Here is a 17,283-nt window from a genome sequence, read left to right as displayed (position 1 = left end):
GAAATCAGTTCACTAAATGAATTCGATTAAACCTCGATTGGAACGGAGTTAGTCCACTAAATGATAAATCTCACCCGATTGTGAATTTCTCCTAATCACGAGACTCACATCTAAGATTTTGCTTAACTGAAACGAGTGTCGAATTACCAAACATCAAACCATATTAGTAAAAAGTCTATTCAATTCGCCATTAATTTAAGTAGTTTCTTGTTATCTATGGCATTAGAAATGTCCTTATCATTTTCAACAAAAAACATAATTATATTAGCTTATTGAATGAGACTAATTTGCGCTTGTGCATGACTATGACCACTAGATGGTTTTATTGAAATTCGAAATCGAACTTCAAGTAAATTTCGTCCATTTAAAATTGGTGGGCTACTTAAGTCACATTATATAGTGATGATGATTTTCCAATGACATATATTGAAAATTCAAATTAAGATTAATTGGAAATTTTTTTGTTTTTATACTATATGAAAATTAAAAATTAATACACTTTTTTGGAAAAATCTAAATCATCTAATATTAATAGGGAGTTAATAATTTTTACACATAAGTAGTTTATCATTAACTTCGATTATACTATACAAACTACTCTGATGAACCAAAAAATGGAAGAGAAATTTTTCCACTTGCCGCATCGCGCGGGTAAATTCCTAGTTAATAATAGTATTTACATATGTCTGTTATAAAAAAATATATACAAAAATAACATACTAATGACAAATCACTATATCTAAATATATGTTCAGTTTTTGTATAATTTTACAAAATTATCCCCATTATTTTTTACTCTACTGAAGAAAAGTAAAACTGAAGGCAAAAATATAATTATAAAACTGCTTCAATTTTAAACTTATACATCTTATCTCGCGCCTCCATCAATTCACACATGGTCATCTTCCACTATACTTTTTACTAATTTCTCCTCAATCCCCGCTCTATCTCTATCTCAACCTATGTTATTTTTTCTTTTCTTTCACTAAAAAATTATTTTTCTCAATTTTCATCACAATTTTTTTTTTATTTTTTTAATAATAGAACTATGTAGAATTATGGAGGCAACATTTTAAACTGTGTCTTTTTCACACTTCATGTAGCGCTGGTGTAAAATCTAGTATATGAATAATAAAACTTTGATAAGTACAATTATAATATTGGAAACGATTTTTAAAAAAATGAAATTAATGCAATTTAAAAATATTTTATTTCAATAAAAATTTGCCAGTTGATATTTTTTTGACTTGATCTTTTCTTTCAATAGAATATCCTAAAGAAAAAATAGGGATATGAATTTAAATTTTTAATAAAAGTTTACAAAATAATTATAATAGAAATATTATTTTCACGAATAGTCTTGTAATGACACCAATAACTCGAAAAATTTGAAAATTTTGACCCAAATCAATCTAAAATTTTCAAAAATTATCTCTCCATTTTTACACACGTATTCTTGAGGAGTAAGAACGTAAAAGTACCTAGAGCTTGTGAAGGAGGACATTAATAGTATGAGGACTTTAAAGCTTGTGCAACATTGTTAGCAGGTGTTGATTTTCAGACACTACAGTAGCAATGGATAAAACAGTGGCTGATGTCTGTGGACAAATGAAAAAGAAGAGAATAAGAATAGGGAAAAAAGAAAAAACCTGAATAAGATAAAATCAAATCAAATAAAAACAGAAATTAATGATATGGTATCTCTTTAATTTAAAGCTCTTATTCTCTTTCTTTCTTTTCTATTCTCCTAAATGCGTACTTTTGTATCCATAAAATCTCATAAAATCTTTGATTGAGACTTTGAAACAAATTACCAATGGCATAATATCTTAAATAATTTTTAAAATAAATTAATATAAAGTTTGAAAAATTCCTCAAAAAATAAAAAGTTTTTAATTACAGGATACATGTTAATAGCTCATTAAAAAATATTCATCTATAAATAATTTTAAAATATTCTTAATATAAATTTTGGAAATCCATCCATACAAATGTAAATAGAAAACAACAAAGAGGAACTGTGAGCGTTGAATGGAGAAGTTATATCATATATGATACGTTCGTCAAAGTGAATAATTATGAAAAGAAAATGCAAGGTAGTTTTATAGTGAAAAAGTATAAAATATTGCCTTAAAATCGAAAGGTCATGAGAAAGAATAGATATAAGTTGGTTTTTGAAACTTGAAAAAAATAAACGGATTATGGTCGAAGAAAGAGAATACGAGAAATGTTTTTCCGACGATTAGCAAAGTCAAAGAGAAGATGGAAAATACAAATGTAAATAAGAAAGGGGAGAGATGAATCGTGAGCGTTGAATGGAGAAGTTACTTCTGGTGTGATTGATTTTAGAGTTAAGTAGAATTGAATTTTGATTTTAATTGGTTTGTAATGATTGTATTGTTGAATTATACAAAAAAAAGTGAAAAAGTAATGAATAGTTGAGAGAATTTAGTATTAAAAATTAAATTGAATTGTTAAAAAATTAAAGAAAAGGAAAAAAATTAATAATTGTATTGTTGATTTTTGTTGTATAGTGAGTAGAATTAAAGTTAAAGTCAAAATTTTAAAGATATAACTCACAAACCAAACAGAGTGTTCATGTTTGATGCGTTTGTCAGAGTGAATAACTATGAGAAAAAACATGCTAGGTAGTTTTTATAGGAAAGAAGTATAAAATTGTATCTTGAAGTCGAAAGGTCACAAGAAAGAATACATAGAAGTTAGTTTTTCTACTAAAACGAATGAAAGGATGTCATGCTATTGAAAATATGTGACGTTTAGCAACATTTATATTATTTGAGTAAAATGTAAAATAGTAATATTATTAATTTATCAAGGGCAAAAAGGACAAAAAGTTGGAGAAATACTTTGGAATGGTCATACTTTTGAAGATATGTACAAAATTTAATTCGGCTGAGGTTCTACATAATAGAACATGTGAAACAGCAAATGTTGAGAATGAGTCATGAATTTAGAGTTAAAAGTATGTGAGAAAAAATCATACTAATAAAGCACATCAAAAGTGTAGAAGTAAAATATATGAAAAAAGTAGAAATTTACAAAGGATATGTGCATTTTTTTGAAAATTGAGAAAATATGAAATTTTAAAAATAATCATGTGATTCATAATAATAAGACAAAGTATGTAGGAACCTGTTATGACAATAGATATTGAAAACGAGCATGTACTGCAACGAAATATTGAAACTATAAATCATTATGAAATAATAATGGAATAAACACACCTGTGATGAAGCACTAACTCGGTTAAAAGAGATGTGAAGCAATAAACGTCAAAAATAAGCGATGAACAAAAAGAGTTAGTTTATATATGAAGTGAAAATGTGCGATAAAAAGTCATGAACCGAAAAAGTACGAGGAAAAGTCACGTAACTATTAATTTGGCCCCTGAATAATGTATTTGCCAACAGTTTAGTCCTAGAATGATTTTTGCCACTAAAATAGTTCCTGAATTTTGCTTCCATCTATCAAAATAGTCTGACCGTAAGATTTCCGCCGCACCTGGTAACGATCAGACCATTTTTATAGATGGAAGCAAAACTCAATGACTATTTTGGTGGTAAAAGTTTTTTAGGGACTAAATGTGTTGACAAATACATCTTATAGGAACCAACTTGATAGTAAACCCCATTTCAAAATAGTAAACTCTAGTATAAAAGAATATAATTGATTCAATTATACTGACTTATTATATCTACAATTATCGAAATTTCATGTATAATTATACAGAATGTACAATGATAGATCATCATAAGGCAAATATTTAGCGATAATTGATAAATTACATATAAGATATCATGTTTTTTTTAATTAACAGTAGTAAGCTCTATTGTAATAGAAAATTATATGTTGAAATTATGGCATTATAAATTCTTTAAAATCTATAATATATAAGATGCTAATGTGTTGACACTAAAGTTCTTAAAATTTTGATGATAAGCAACATGAGAGAAGATGGTTTCAATTTTGATAAGGCGACAGTGGAAATGTTATATAAGGTTCTAGAATTTTATTATTATTATTATTATTATTATTATATCTGTTATTTATTATTACCTATATTGGAAAAGGGGTTAGTGATGTAACTTTTACTTTCCCTTTTGGCTCATGTTAAGTTAATTCTATTAATTAAGAGCCCCTTGACAATGTGTAAGATGATAATTTCAAACAAGTAAAAGTTCTCCACTTTTTTACTTCTATCTTACTCTCCACTCTCTTAATTAACCGCAACTCTTCACTCTTTTTTTTCCTCTCTCTCTCTCTCACCCTCTATCATACTTCTCCTTTTTTTTGGCATAACAAGACCAAAAAAAATTTACATCACACTTAAAAGGAGGTATAGTATTTAATTTTGATTGATTATTAATCACGCGCTTTAGCGCGGATCACACCTCTAGTATATATTATATGTATATACCAATTATATATACCTTAAGAGTAATGTATTAGAACAAGCACAGATGAGCGTTTTCGATCGGTCCCTGTAGACTATCATGTTTGCGCTCAGATGAAGCTCAATGTGTTGGTTTAAAATTTCGGATTAATCTCAATAATATGGAGTAACTCAAAACATTACCTCTAATTAATTTGAAAGAAGGCTTTATGCACTGAGAGCACCCGATAATTTCTCGTGACGGAACTTTTCCAATCCCCAGTCTTGCCGCCACCGCATTCACAGCGGGCGCTGCTTCCGCGAAGCAGGGCAATCCCCCTAAACGTTCCCAAAGGCAATCATGCCTCTCCCACTATAAAAGTCCACGTGACCAATCGCGTGCCATTAATTTCTTTTAGAATATTCTTCTCGGAGATGAACGGCCCTGATCTTCCCGAGAAAGTCCAACTTTGACCAGCTTCGCCCCTCCATATATACCACAACGAAGCCCCTCATTTTCCTTCCCCCTTCCATAACCCAAAAGGAAAGAGCCCAAACCATGAGCATGACCCAAACCATGTCTCACCCTAATGACTGGGCTCAGTTCTACCGCCAGATCAACTTCTCCGGCCAGCCGTCCCAGCCCGTCGAGATCCCCGCGCCGCATCCGCCATCAGTCCCCGACCACCATGTCGGAACGCTGGATACCTCGTCGTCCCTATCCGCTGCAGTAGGCGCATCCGGCAGCAGTCCCGTGCACGGCAGCAGCTCGAGTGCTGGCGCCCTCAACGCCGGTGGACGGGTCGCGAAGCCCAAGCGGAGACGGTCCAGGGCCTCCCGGCGCACCCCAACTACCCTGCTGAGCACCGACACCACGAACTTCCGGGCCATGGTGCAACAGTTCACGGGAGGCCCCGGGGCTCACTTCCTCGCGACAGTCGGGACAACCAGGCCCGGCGCACTGAACATCAACTTCGGGCTCGAGCCGGGCAGAGCCCACATCAATCCTCCGGGACTATTCCACGGGCAGCACCCGCTCCAGCACCATGGCGCCGATCACCGTCCGGCATTCAGTCACGTCATGCAAGACCAAGCGTACATGAACATGCTTTCTCTGGACCACCGTGGAGCAACTTCCCCCGAGTTCCCTCCAAGGCCGCCTTTCATGCAATAATCAATAAGCCGGATAGAATGAGACCGATGGAGCGCATTACAGTCACGTACGGGGACTGAAGATAGTTGGCTGATTTTGGATCGAGTCGGGGTGATGACGTGAGGTATCACGTCGGTCAAATATTGAGACGTGCTTCTAGATGACGGTCGGCGATGGGAATCAGATAGGGCCGCCATCGTTTCCTTAAGAAAGTGAAAAACGTGAGCAATAGCAAGTAAATTATCCTGACGGGGACATAAAGGCAGGATTGTTAGGTATTGACTTTTGTCTTTTACTGCACGAACATTGACTTATGTGTGTGAATAAGTACAATATTATATTGCATTGCATTGGGGTTGGGGTTGGGGGATACAAAGATTATTCCTAGGTACAGCTCAAATAGTAGAAGACCCAATTGATCTACGGGGCAGTAATTTTTAATTTAGGGGTTGATTAATTAAGCACTGGAGTTGGATTAATTAACTGTCGTTGCAAAGTCCGCGGTGGTCATGTACCTTTTGGATCCTCAAGTTGAATGAAATGTTCCTCGTCTTTTCTGTATCTTAACTGATTACATATGTACGTTTCAATTTCATAATGTTATGTATTATTTGGTCATCAGTTCCATTACGGGTTCAATGAATTCATCGATATATATATATATATATATATATGTCTGTGTGTGTGTGTACGTTTCAATTCTATCATGTTTTGTATTATTTGGTTAGTTTTATTATGGATCGATGAATTCATCTATTGGATTTTTCCTTCCTTGACCTTCTAAATCGTAATGCATATTGGGAGAATCTCATGTTATTTCATACTTGCTAGTTGGAGAAGCGCCTGACGCAAATTACAATATAAGAACTTGTGTGGACTAATGATTCAATATCATTATAACCAAGTACTGCTTCACTTGTAAATTCGATCGCAGCGCCAAATCTTTAATTTACGGTATATACGAGGACGCCGAACATGCTAAACACTGAACATGCGAAAACCTGAGAATGCAACATTTGGAATGCACGACTTCATGCACATATATGAGCAGCTCAACCTCACGCTCGTAAGTATCTATCTAGGTGCGTAATCGATGCTCAATTCACATACACAAATCGACCTGTCGTCCACTAGGTGTTCTCTCTCAAATTATTCATTAGCTCGTTCGGTGGGATTGAATTGGGTCACCAAACCCCAATTTAACTTGTTTCGAATAAATTTCAGGTTTGAATTGAATGAATTCGGTTCATACTCTGCCATCACATGACCATTGTTTAAGACTAATCATTAGAAACTTCATTTGATTCATATTTCTCAGCATGATAATTAATCCACCGTTGATCTTGCATTGAGCCGAGGTAATGTTCTAAGCATCTATACGAACCAATCGTATAAGAATAGATGTCCAAACAGATCATACGCATCGATTGATCCCCAGTTTCTCCAACTCCATAAATTGGATCAAAATATTAATCGATCCTACATATTTTTTCCGTTTCATTCCCGTCTATCAAACGCCGAGCTTATGTAAAACGTTCGAGTTCCCATGTTACTCCCAGGGATGGTAAAGGTATCTTTGCATCCTAAAATGGTGTCTGGGCATGGGCTTGGGATAACGATTGGGACTAAAAAGATATGATGTGAGGGGACAGGAAAGGAAAGGGATTGGGAAGAGGGGGTGAATCTGAGCCTCACTGTGGGCCCACACAAACACATAGACACGTCAGAATCGAAGCCGACACAGTGCTGCTTCCATGGAAAAGTAAAAATTGCACCTTAATCTCAGCTTATTTTTTTATTTTTTTTCCTCGAATGCTAATTTTTGAATTTGAAGACTGGTGTGTGTGGTGTGCATTTTGATTATATATATTCACCAAGATTTGCAAATTTCTCTTACATCATCCCCTCCAATAGATGATCGGGACCAACATAATTAGCCTCCTCATTTTTCAACATCGCGGGCAGCAATTGTTGACACGCATTAATTCCAGACACACGTGGACGAGGAAAAAAAAAACAAGAAGCAATCGGTCATCGAGATTAGGCTAAGCTTTATCATAAACAGAGATCCGTCGTGACATCCACACCCCACAGTGTACATTGAAAAATCATCTGGAGCGTCGATGATCGTCATGCCATACGCACGCTTGTGTTTTGTGATAGAGCCGGTTTGAGTCAGCCCCGGTCGACGGATGGAAGACTAACCTAGTCCTCCAGTCCTGCACCCACCTCGGACTGGTCCTAGCCTCGGTGGTGTCAGGTGGCCTTGCTGCTAGCTAAAATTTCATTTGCCATTTCTCCACACATCAGCAGCTAGGGATCATCCAGGGCTGTCTAAGAGCTAGCTGATGCAGACACGGAGAGGTTGACAGAGAACTTGTCTTGATACCCAGAGACATGCTTTATTGCCAGGATGGACAGACCTGCACGTATCAAAGAGCTCGAGGAGGAGAAGCGCAAGGACGCCCGGCGATGCTCATTTGCACAAGCTAGGATCCTGAGAGCATCACGCACGAAGCGGTCATGAAAACGTTGAAAGTGCCATGGGCCGGAGTCGTTTTAACACAACCCTGTCCGAGTCCAGTATTATCGTATGTAATCCTTCATCGGCATTTCTTATCGTGGGCCGGCTCAAGTACCTGATGATGCTTTCTGATGAACAGGATTTCGATAAATTAATAACGGCATGTTACATACGCAGTGGTCGGATATTATTCAACAATTCAACGATAGCATGGAGAAAAATTTATACGGATAATCATGACAAAGAAAGTCGGCCTCGGGTCCACAAGAAGGTCCAAGTTATGACCAGTTGAAAACTTGGGACGTCATAAACCTAACCTCTGTTGGACCAGAAAGGGTAAGAGTCGAAAGGGAAACAACAAGACCGGATTTAAGAGGATGAGGACGAAGGAAAGGGACAAGGTTATTATTCAACTTATGTTGGTTGATCAGACATGTGAGCAAATGCTGTTTGTCTTGCAGATAATCTTGTTTTCACAAGCATAGTGAAACTCCTATGGATCAGCATGCGTGAATAGCTCGGCCCGACAGTGGTGGCGATTGGGCGAAGTACTCGTACGATGGAAAGGATGCTTATTTAATTCGATACATCAGCTGTATAGGACAGGTTCAGTTTTTCTCTTGGACTATTAAAAACATCTTCCAGTCGAAGGCAATTCACATGAAACAGATGATTCCGATCAACCGGAAATCTCGAGCTTTATTGCTACTTAGAAAGGGCTAGCTGCTAGCACACCTCCCTTGGGCTTTATCGTTCCAGGCCTCGGCCCATTTAACCGCGGAGTAAAAAGAGTCTGTTTCTCTGCACAATGCAGATTGCAATACTGCTGTTTTTCTTGCAATGCAGGATGCAGATTGCAATCACTTCTCAAGCTATTCCTAGTCAAGTCTATTTTCATTGGATTCGCTCTTTGAGATATACTTGCTTTCCTTGTCAAGATGGCTTTCAGCTTCTGAAGGTTGACACTTGGGAAGGCCTCCAGCAAAGCAATTCTCCAGAACAATTATTAATTAATTAATTAAGAAACAATTAAATTAATCAAAGGGGAAAAGAAAAGAGAATGGAAATTTGTTTGCTTCGGTCTAAAATTGAGGGGCAGCCGAAACAAGGGAGCCAGAGAAGAAGCAAACAAGAGGAAGAAGAGGCTTCTGCCGTCAGACCGGACAGTGTGGGGACGGGAAACATTGACACCCACATCTCCTTCTGTAAAATTTTTGTCTTCTGTTCTGTTCATCCTCGTCCATGGCCCCAATTCCTGTCGGTCTCTGACCAAGTGACCCCATCAAAATAACTCGCAAAACTTTAGGAAAGCAAGCTCTAACCGACGATAATGTATTTTGTGTAACGAATATAACACACAGCACTACATAAATACACAAAAAAAAAAGTTTATATTTGTCAATGTTTTATTTTCCTTTTTGTGGTATTACTAAAAATTAAGAAGAAATGGAAACCTTATTGACATATGACATTGTCGCGTGATATATTCGCACATGCAAGGCTTTTTGCTTAACCTCATATCAAGAATGATCCACCCAATCACTTTCCTCGGATAGAAATATATCATAGGCAGTCCAGCCTTTCCTATGGTTGGTACTGCAATGAATTGATCAGTGTGTCACAGGACCACAAATAATTGTCAATGGTTCCATTGAACTAAATGGTAAACTCTCAATGGTTATGTACAACACATACAGAACCGAGTTCATGATACCCAAGTTCGATTGCCAAAGAACGATTCATACCCTCTATCTATTCACTGCTTTTGCACATTGAACCGACTTCTTGACTATTATTCGTGTACATTTTATGGACGCTTAGTTAGGCGCTTCTTAAATCATTGTTTCCGGTGAGACATGTGCTGTTGATATTGATTACCGTTTAAGTAGCGGTTTAGTGTTAGCCACGAGATACCTCCAAGACCATCTTGACATCATGCTTATACGCGCGACGTAGTTTGTTAACTGAATCATATTACTATTAGGGTGGATTAGCTGATTTATTTATTTACTGCGGGGAGTGAAGAATCTTTAGCCATTAGCGTTTGGAGGATCCGGCCGTCCGAATCTCAACTTCCTAATTTCTATATTGCCCCATCATCGAATCGAATACTGCTCTTTCCCTCTTCTTTTCGCTCTTTATTGTCTTGGAGCGCCATCGTTGTCTCTTTCCACCGTGCCCTCCTCCTCCGCTAATCTCTCTCGATACATAAAGGGGGGTGGGCGGATACAATCAATCGGACAGCAACTGGGTCTTCTCGAGCCAATAGGATAACACCCAAATCCTCCTGAAGATAATTTGATTGGGTTGGGAGGTTGAAGAAGATGAAGAGGTACAGGAATGGTGAGATATGGGAATTCGAGCAGGAAATGCCGGGAATGGGGAATGATAGTACGGAGGTGATACTGGGGTTGGACGGTGGGACTACCTCCACCGTCTGCGTCTGCATTCCTCTCCTCCCCTTCTCCGATCCTCTCCCCGACCCTCTTCCCGTTCTTGCCCGGGCCGTCGCTGGCTGCTCCAATCACAACAGCGTCGGAGGTCAGCTCTCCAAGGCCTTCCATTCCATTTCTTGTTTTAATCGAACGTTTTCTCGATTTCAGCAGCTGGGTTTTCTCGCTTCTCCATTTCTTGGTCCGCTGATCTGACAATCTGAAACCTTGCTTCATTTCTTGTGCGAATTTGGTAGCTGGAAACTGAGTTAATATTCTTGAGTCAATTTAAGCGTTGTCTTGGTTGTGTTGGAAACTGAGGTGAAGCAGTTCAGTGGATTGATGGTACGGATAGGCATTTCAGCGCGTCTGGATAAGTTTCTGCTCATGCCCATCATCCCCTCGCCCCTTTTACTTCTAGTGGTTGATTGTGACTGTCGAAAAAGGGAAATGCAGTGCCTTTACTGGGCCTTTCCTAAGAGAACAGTTGGAACCGAGAAGATGCAGTGTGGAAGTGTCTTTATATTGCGGATAGGGCACATGCGGACTAGGATGACAAGAAGTTAATGTGTCAAGCTCCTCATCACTGGTTTGGATGTGGGTAGGAGGAACATTAAATAGGTGAAGCAGGACATGAGAATTGGGGGAACGGAGAGAGAGAGAGAGAGAGAAAGAGAGAGAGAGGGTGTAGTTTTTAGACCTCCATCTTTGTCCTATGGTAGCATTACTCTTGCAGTGTAAATTACTCGGTTCCCTGAATGTTCCACAGCACCTTGCTGGAGTTTCTGCACATTTTTTGACAGGAACGTACTTTTACAGATGTATATCGTATTGAATTACCTGATGCGAGTAAATTTCGTGATCCTTGTTATTTTATATTTTCCATCTAAAAGAGACTGCTGCAAGGGAGACACTGGAGCAAGTTATGGCAGAGGCTCTTGCGAAATCGGGCTGCAGTCGTTCAGCGGTCAGAGCTGTTTGTCTTGCAGTCTCTGGTGTTAATCATCTTACTGATCAGCAGAGAATAGTAAACTGGCTCAGGTCTACCCTCTATTAGTATTCATTTCAGATTTATGAATTCATGGAATGCTATTTTTTTTGGTGAGGGGAAGGAAGGAGAACATATGTTAGGTTTTCTCCAGGATTTTTCATAGCATATATGTTGGGTACTTTTTATGATTCTTGAACTGTACAAACACTTTACTTGAATGGTTTGACATCAAATATAATCCCATAAGCCCAGTTCCAATAAAGATGATTATATTACATATAAGAATCTGAATTAGCTTATCCTTCTTGAATTACTTGACAGTTATTCACTATTACTCTTGCAAAATCTATATCCTAGAAAGTTTACATCAATCTATTATGTGCATCTTAGTCAGAGTTCTCTGTTCTCTGAGTGTCATAATGCCACATATGATCATCCATTGTATTACCAGTTTCAGATCATTAATTCTCACCTCTATCTGCTTTTCTCATATCTCTCTCTCCCCTCTTTTTTCCTTTTGGTCTATAGACACTTTAAAATGATGTTTGATTTTGCAGGGATATATTTCCCAATCGCGTAAGGCTGTCTGTCCAAAATGACGCTGTGGCAGCTTTGGCAAGTGGAACATTGGGGAAGCTTCATGGTTGTGTTCTCATTGCTGGCACAGGGACTATTGCTTACGGATTTACAGAAGATAGAAGAGAAGCTCGAGCTGCTGGTGCAGGGCCTACTTTAGGTGATTGGGGAAGGTATATGAAACTGAGACATTGCCTCAGTTTTAACTCTTGATAAGAATCGACAATGCACTAAAGTCCTCCGCTTAACAACCCTGGAGAAAGAGAAACAAGAACTGCAAACATGAAATTCATAAAAAGTAAAAGAGATAGCATGGGAAATGATTTTTTTTTTTTGGTGAAATATTAAGTTGGAATAATATGGTCATGAGATATTTCCAAGCATGATCTTTTTTAGATGTAAAATAAATATAATTTTAATATTATGACACTGGAAAGAATTGGTGCTAACAATAAGTAGTGAAAGTATTTCATGATCTGCAATGAAGAAATTCCCTAATCTTTTACATTTTTAAATTTGCATTGGGTTGACTGTTGATTAAAGTACTCATCTGCCACTAGGTATATGATAGTGCTTAATACTGTTAGAGTGACCTATTTATGGTCCTCAATTCAGCACTTTTTAATCCAAAAAGAACAATAATTTTTCACCCCTCTATATGAGATGAGGTTTTGAGTGTAGATACTTTCTTTTTAATTGCAGTGGATATGGAATTGCTGCGCAGGCATTAACTGCAGTTATAAGGGCTTATGATGGTCGTGGTCCTCAAACAAATCTTACGGGCAGTATCTTACAGAAACTCGGACTTTCTTCTGCTGATGAACTTATCGGGTATACTATATGCTTTGAGTTGTTGCTATTTTTCCTGCTTGCCGACGCTACCTCTAGATCTTAATTTTCATTCTTGTCAATGTACACCTTTTAAAAGATTACTCAAGGCTGTAAGATGATCTTGGCCAGTTGATATGTACCCGAACATGGGTTCTAGTTTTAGGGCATGGTTGGTTATATTACCAAATATTCAAATTTTATACGTAAGCAAAGGTTAAAAATTGCTTTTGCTTTTTGTTTTTTTGGATAGGTAAGGTTAAAATTGCTTGATATGTATTGTAGGTGCACCACTGTGCAACCTTAGCTTAATATATGGTTTAGTTTGATAATTTAGTATGAAAACAACTCTTTCAGATTCTTTTCTTTTTTCCCCCCAATTGAGACTCAGTTCATCAAAGTCTTCATCAAAATCTTGGATTTTGTTTGTGCTGATAGCGAGTAATGACGGCCTTACTTTCAATGGGGTCTAGGTGGACTTATGCAGATCCTTCGTGGGCCCGTATAGCAGCCCTTGTTCCTGTTGTTGTATCATGTGCCGAAGCAGGTGATGAGGTGGCAAACAAAATCTTGTTCGACTCTGTGGAAGAGCTGGCTTTAAGCGTGAAAGCTGTTGTTCAGAGACTCGGTTTATGTGGTGAAGGTGAGATATTATGGTACAAATTGCACGTGCGAAGCTAGTATTGGACCGTTTTAATTATATATACTGATACTGATGGGTATTCTTTTTATCCAATATTTGATGTCTTTCTCGAATGAATTCTTGCAGATGGAAAAGATTCTTTTCCTCTTGTAATGGTGGGTGGGGTTCTCGAAGCAAATAAGAGATGGGACATAGGCAAAGAAGTCATACATTGCATCTCCAAGGACTACCCTGGTGCATTCCCAATTAGGCCAAAGGTAAGCTCGTCAGACTCTTCAGTTCTCCATGGAAGTGTTTAAAGCTGGACTGAGCATTGAACCAGCCAAGGGATGGGCTAACCATCGTTCGTAGGTTCAAGCATGGTTCAGCGGATCCATCTGGGCTATGAATATTAAACACAAACACGTGGAAATATGAACATTATAAACTTAGGGTGGAAAAATGCATTCGCTATAAATTGCCGGTTTTCAACGAAACAGGCAGGTTAATTTAGTTCATTGGCATATCCCATCTTTCCTAAGAGCTGTGGTTTCTGATGTTTAAAACTGTGATTTTTACATGTTTGATGACACAGGTGGAACCTGCTGTGGGAGCAGCATTGTTGGCTTGGAATACGTTAATGGAGGAATGCCGTAAGGACCCATAGAAAACGATTTATTGTGTCTTACAACAATTTATTTTAGAGTCATGAAGTTGTACAGAAGGCAAAAAGCAAGAATGCCGATCCATCAGAAGAATGAGAAGGGTCAAAAGAAAGAGCAAAGGAGGCAACGGATGTGAAAACATGAGATTTCCGGGGAAACAATCCTTTTTCTTTTCCCCCTCATTACGGTAGTGTGCTTTCTAGATTTGATATGGTGAATAGCTTTATCTGAAGAAGTATCCACAGTTAGATTTGTAGAAGTACTAAGCTGCAAGTGTGACAGTGTCTGTATTCTGCAGAAATCGCTCATTCTCTTTTTCGGTTAACAGAATCGATTATGTTCCGGAACGGAACATTTTGCCCAAGAAAATGTCATATTTGTGTCAAAATACGAAGAGATGGTATTTCTCGATTCCATGTCGTCGCATTAACCGTCACTTTCTGAAGTTTGTTCCGTTGGGATTTGTGATGTACCATCTTCCTCGGGCAATCTTAGATGCGATGGACTAAAATGCAATAACCATAAAATTTGAGGGACCAGAATGATACCATCTTTGGTAATTCAGAATTTTTTACATGATAAATTAAGGGAAAAGTTAATAATTTTAAAAAAAATTCATTGTGATTTGAAATTGTGATAAATTGCAGATTGTTTTCTTTTTTGTTAGAATAAATTACACTGGTGGTCCAAAAAGTTTTAATAATATATCGGGTTAATTCAAAAAGTTTTTTTTGCTACTTGATGGTACAAAAAGTTTCAAAGTTGTAACATGATAGTACAAATTGTCATCTTAACATTGATGCCGTCAAGCTGACGCTAATGGTGCAAAATCGATTTTTGTGGGAACGTTATACGATGGTGCAAAATGTTTTGAAGTTGTAACTTGATGGTGTAAAATGTTTTACGTAAGTTAAATGATGGTCTAAAATTTACAGTATTATAAAGGATAGCGTGACGGCGTCAATGACGAGATGACGGTTTGTACTATCATGTTATAACTTTTAAACATTTTATACCATCAAGTAGCAAAAATTTTTTTTAAACCAACCTGATACATTATTAAAATTTTTTAAACCATCAATGTAATTAATCCTTTTTGTTAAGGACAATTAATGAGGGAGGAGGGACGGCAATTTCCGCCAGCCCAATTATGATGGCACCTAGACTGCTATTTAAAAGGTGTCGCCACTTAAGGAAAGAATCTCACTGAAAATGAACTGCAAGTTTAATATATAATCGATTATGTTCCTCATCACGCGGACTCGTAATGAATGATGTTCGATGATGTTCTCTTATGGGCATTGTACCACTCCGATTCCATGGCATTAGTTGACCTCCTTTGAGGTAAGCATCATATCAATGATTCCTTTTCAAGGATTGAAATTGAGAAGCCCATCTCGAGCTGGATACGCGAACTTTAACCGCTCTGATATGACACAGTGAATGAGGAGAGATTGTTCGTTGATCTTACCTCTATCAAATTGCAGTAAATTAAATAATAAATGCTAATCATTCGATTAATTGTGATAAATTTTTTTAATTGAAGTAATCTTATTGATTCTTCCGCACCACATCATGATCATTTAAAATTTTCTCGTGAATGAGATTGGTTTCTGAAGAACAGTTTCTCCTCGATCTCGACATGGAAAGTTCGTATGTATGCGAAGCCGGTCTTCGTCAACCCCTTCGTGGTTTGATTTGTTTGGTTTCTTCTTCTTGTTCGCATTTCTTTGGTTTTGTCTTTGGGGAAAATACAAATCATAGTTTAAGGTGAAAATGGTACTATTATTATAACTAATTAAAAAAAAGCTACATATTAATCTTTGAATGATTATGATTTTGTCTGCAATAGCAGACAATTTTTTTTCCTGTGTCTCTGATGCAAAATTATTTAAGTCCATCTGATTGACTTCCATAATGCCAAAAAGAAAAATTGCATCCCCACGTCCATTGTAATGTCTGATATATTGAATGTTCCGCAAAAAATTCCCTAAAATTAAGGAAAAATTGCATCCCCACGTTCATTTTTGGGTCAAATATAAGGTTAACTTCCTTAATTGTCTGACTTTTCATTAATTAAATTAGGTCGGCCCCTTAAACCCCATCATAAAATAAAAAATAAAAAGAGCAAAACACGATATCCAATTTATGCCAGGATGGCTGATGATCCACGGTCAAAGTCAACGGAATAGGCCCTGCGCATTCCCTATCAGCCTGTTTGGCTGGGCGGATGAGAATTAAAAATCCGACCTTGGCATTACAAAAGAAATATCTTTGTAATTTTATCATCATCACCGTCATAAGTTTTGATGCATTTATTTATTTATTTATTTATTCTTTTTCACGGTGTGATTGGTTGGATATATTCGGATTTATGATCGATTCTGCTCGGGCTGCATTTGCAGGCCGCAATAATCCGGCTGATGCATTTTCATATGCTGCACTGTGATTGGTTGGATATATTCGGATTAATGTCCGGGGCCTGCTCGGGCTGCACTCGCAGGCCTCGCTGCCCCGGCTCGAAAGCAAGTGGTTTGGTATCAGATCAATGGGAGCGGGGTCCACCTCCACCTACTAACCAACTGCCTCATTGATGAAGAAAAAAAGCCCTCCTTTGTATGTGCGCTGACCCATTTCAGTGCATTCAAGCATTCAGATATTTTCCTTTTTGGAAATTTAATGTTGAAGGATATCGAGTTTCATCAGTCCCTCCGGGTTGGCCTGTAGTAAATCTCATCAGGCCAACCTGATAAATTTCTATTGGAGAACTGCACACGCGTCGACAATCAGATGGTCTTAGAAAAAGGGGAGAAAATGAAGGTTATTTGATTACTCTTTTCGTAGCCCAAGTGGTAGTGGCGGGCGCATGGTGAAAGTTCCACTTGATTAATATGATTATGATGGTGCGGACTTTCTTCTAATTAATGGGAACCAGTTTAGAGAAAGAGACAGGGATGTCAATTATGAATGCTATGATTAGAATAGAAGTGAGGGTGGGGGGGGGGGGGGGGGGGGGGGGGGGGGGGGGCAATGGGTCTCTTTGTTGAGCTTCAAAGACAAGGCAAAATCATTCCGAACTAAGGACCCGATGTTTGGTTC

At 37.8% G+C, this 17,283-nt stretch overlaps 2 protein-coding genes across 2 annotated transcripts; both read left to right on the top strand.

The window, feature by feature from the left end:
* Positions 1-4,926: 4,926 nt before the first annotated feature.
* LOC116193083 (VQ motif-containing protein 22-like) lies at positions 4,927-6,167 on the top strand. The gene has a single exon (XM_031521835.1). The coding sequence runs from the start codon at positions 4,953-4,955 to the stop codon at positions 5,565-5,567; it is 615 nt and encodes a 204-aa protein (XP_031377695.1). The 5' UTR covers positions 4,927-4,952; the 3' UTR covers positions 5,568-6,167.
* A 4,000-nt stretch (positions 6,168-10,167) lies between these two features.
* On the top strand, positions 10,168-14,553 carry LOC116192543 (N-acetyl-D-glucosamine kinase). The gene is made up of 7 exons (XM_031521116.1): positions 10,168-10,611; positions 11,396-11,543; positions 12,051-12,242; positions 12,772-12,900; positions 13,371-13,540; positions 13,667-13,797; positions 14,115-14,553. Exons 1-7 carry the CDS (start codon positions 10,395-10,397, stop codon positions 14,184-14,186), a joined length of 1,059 nt encoding a protein of 352 aa, XP_031376976.1. The 5' UTR covers positions 10,168-10,394; the 3' UTR covers positions 14,187-14,553.
* Positions 14,554-17,283: the final 2,730 nt, after the last annotated feature.

The sequence above is a fragment of the Punica granatum genome, chromosome 1 (assembly GCF_007655135.1).
Source record: "Punica granatum isolate Tunisia-2019 chromosome 1, ASM765513v2, whole genome shotgun sequence".
Classification (NCBI taxonomy): domain Eukaryota; kingdom Viridiplantae; phylum Streptophyta; class Magnoliopsida; order Myrtales; family Lythraceae; genus Punica; species Punica granatum.
Note: the sequence above shows the minus strand (reverse complement) of the source record. Positions and strands in the feature narration are given on the sequence as shown.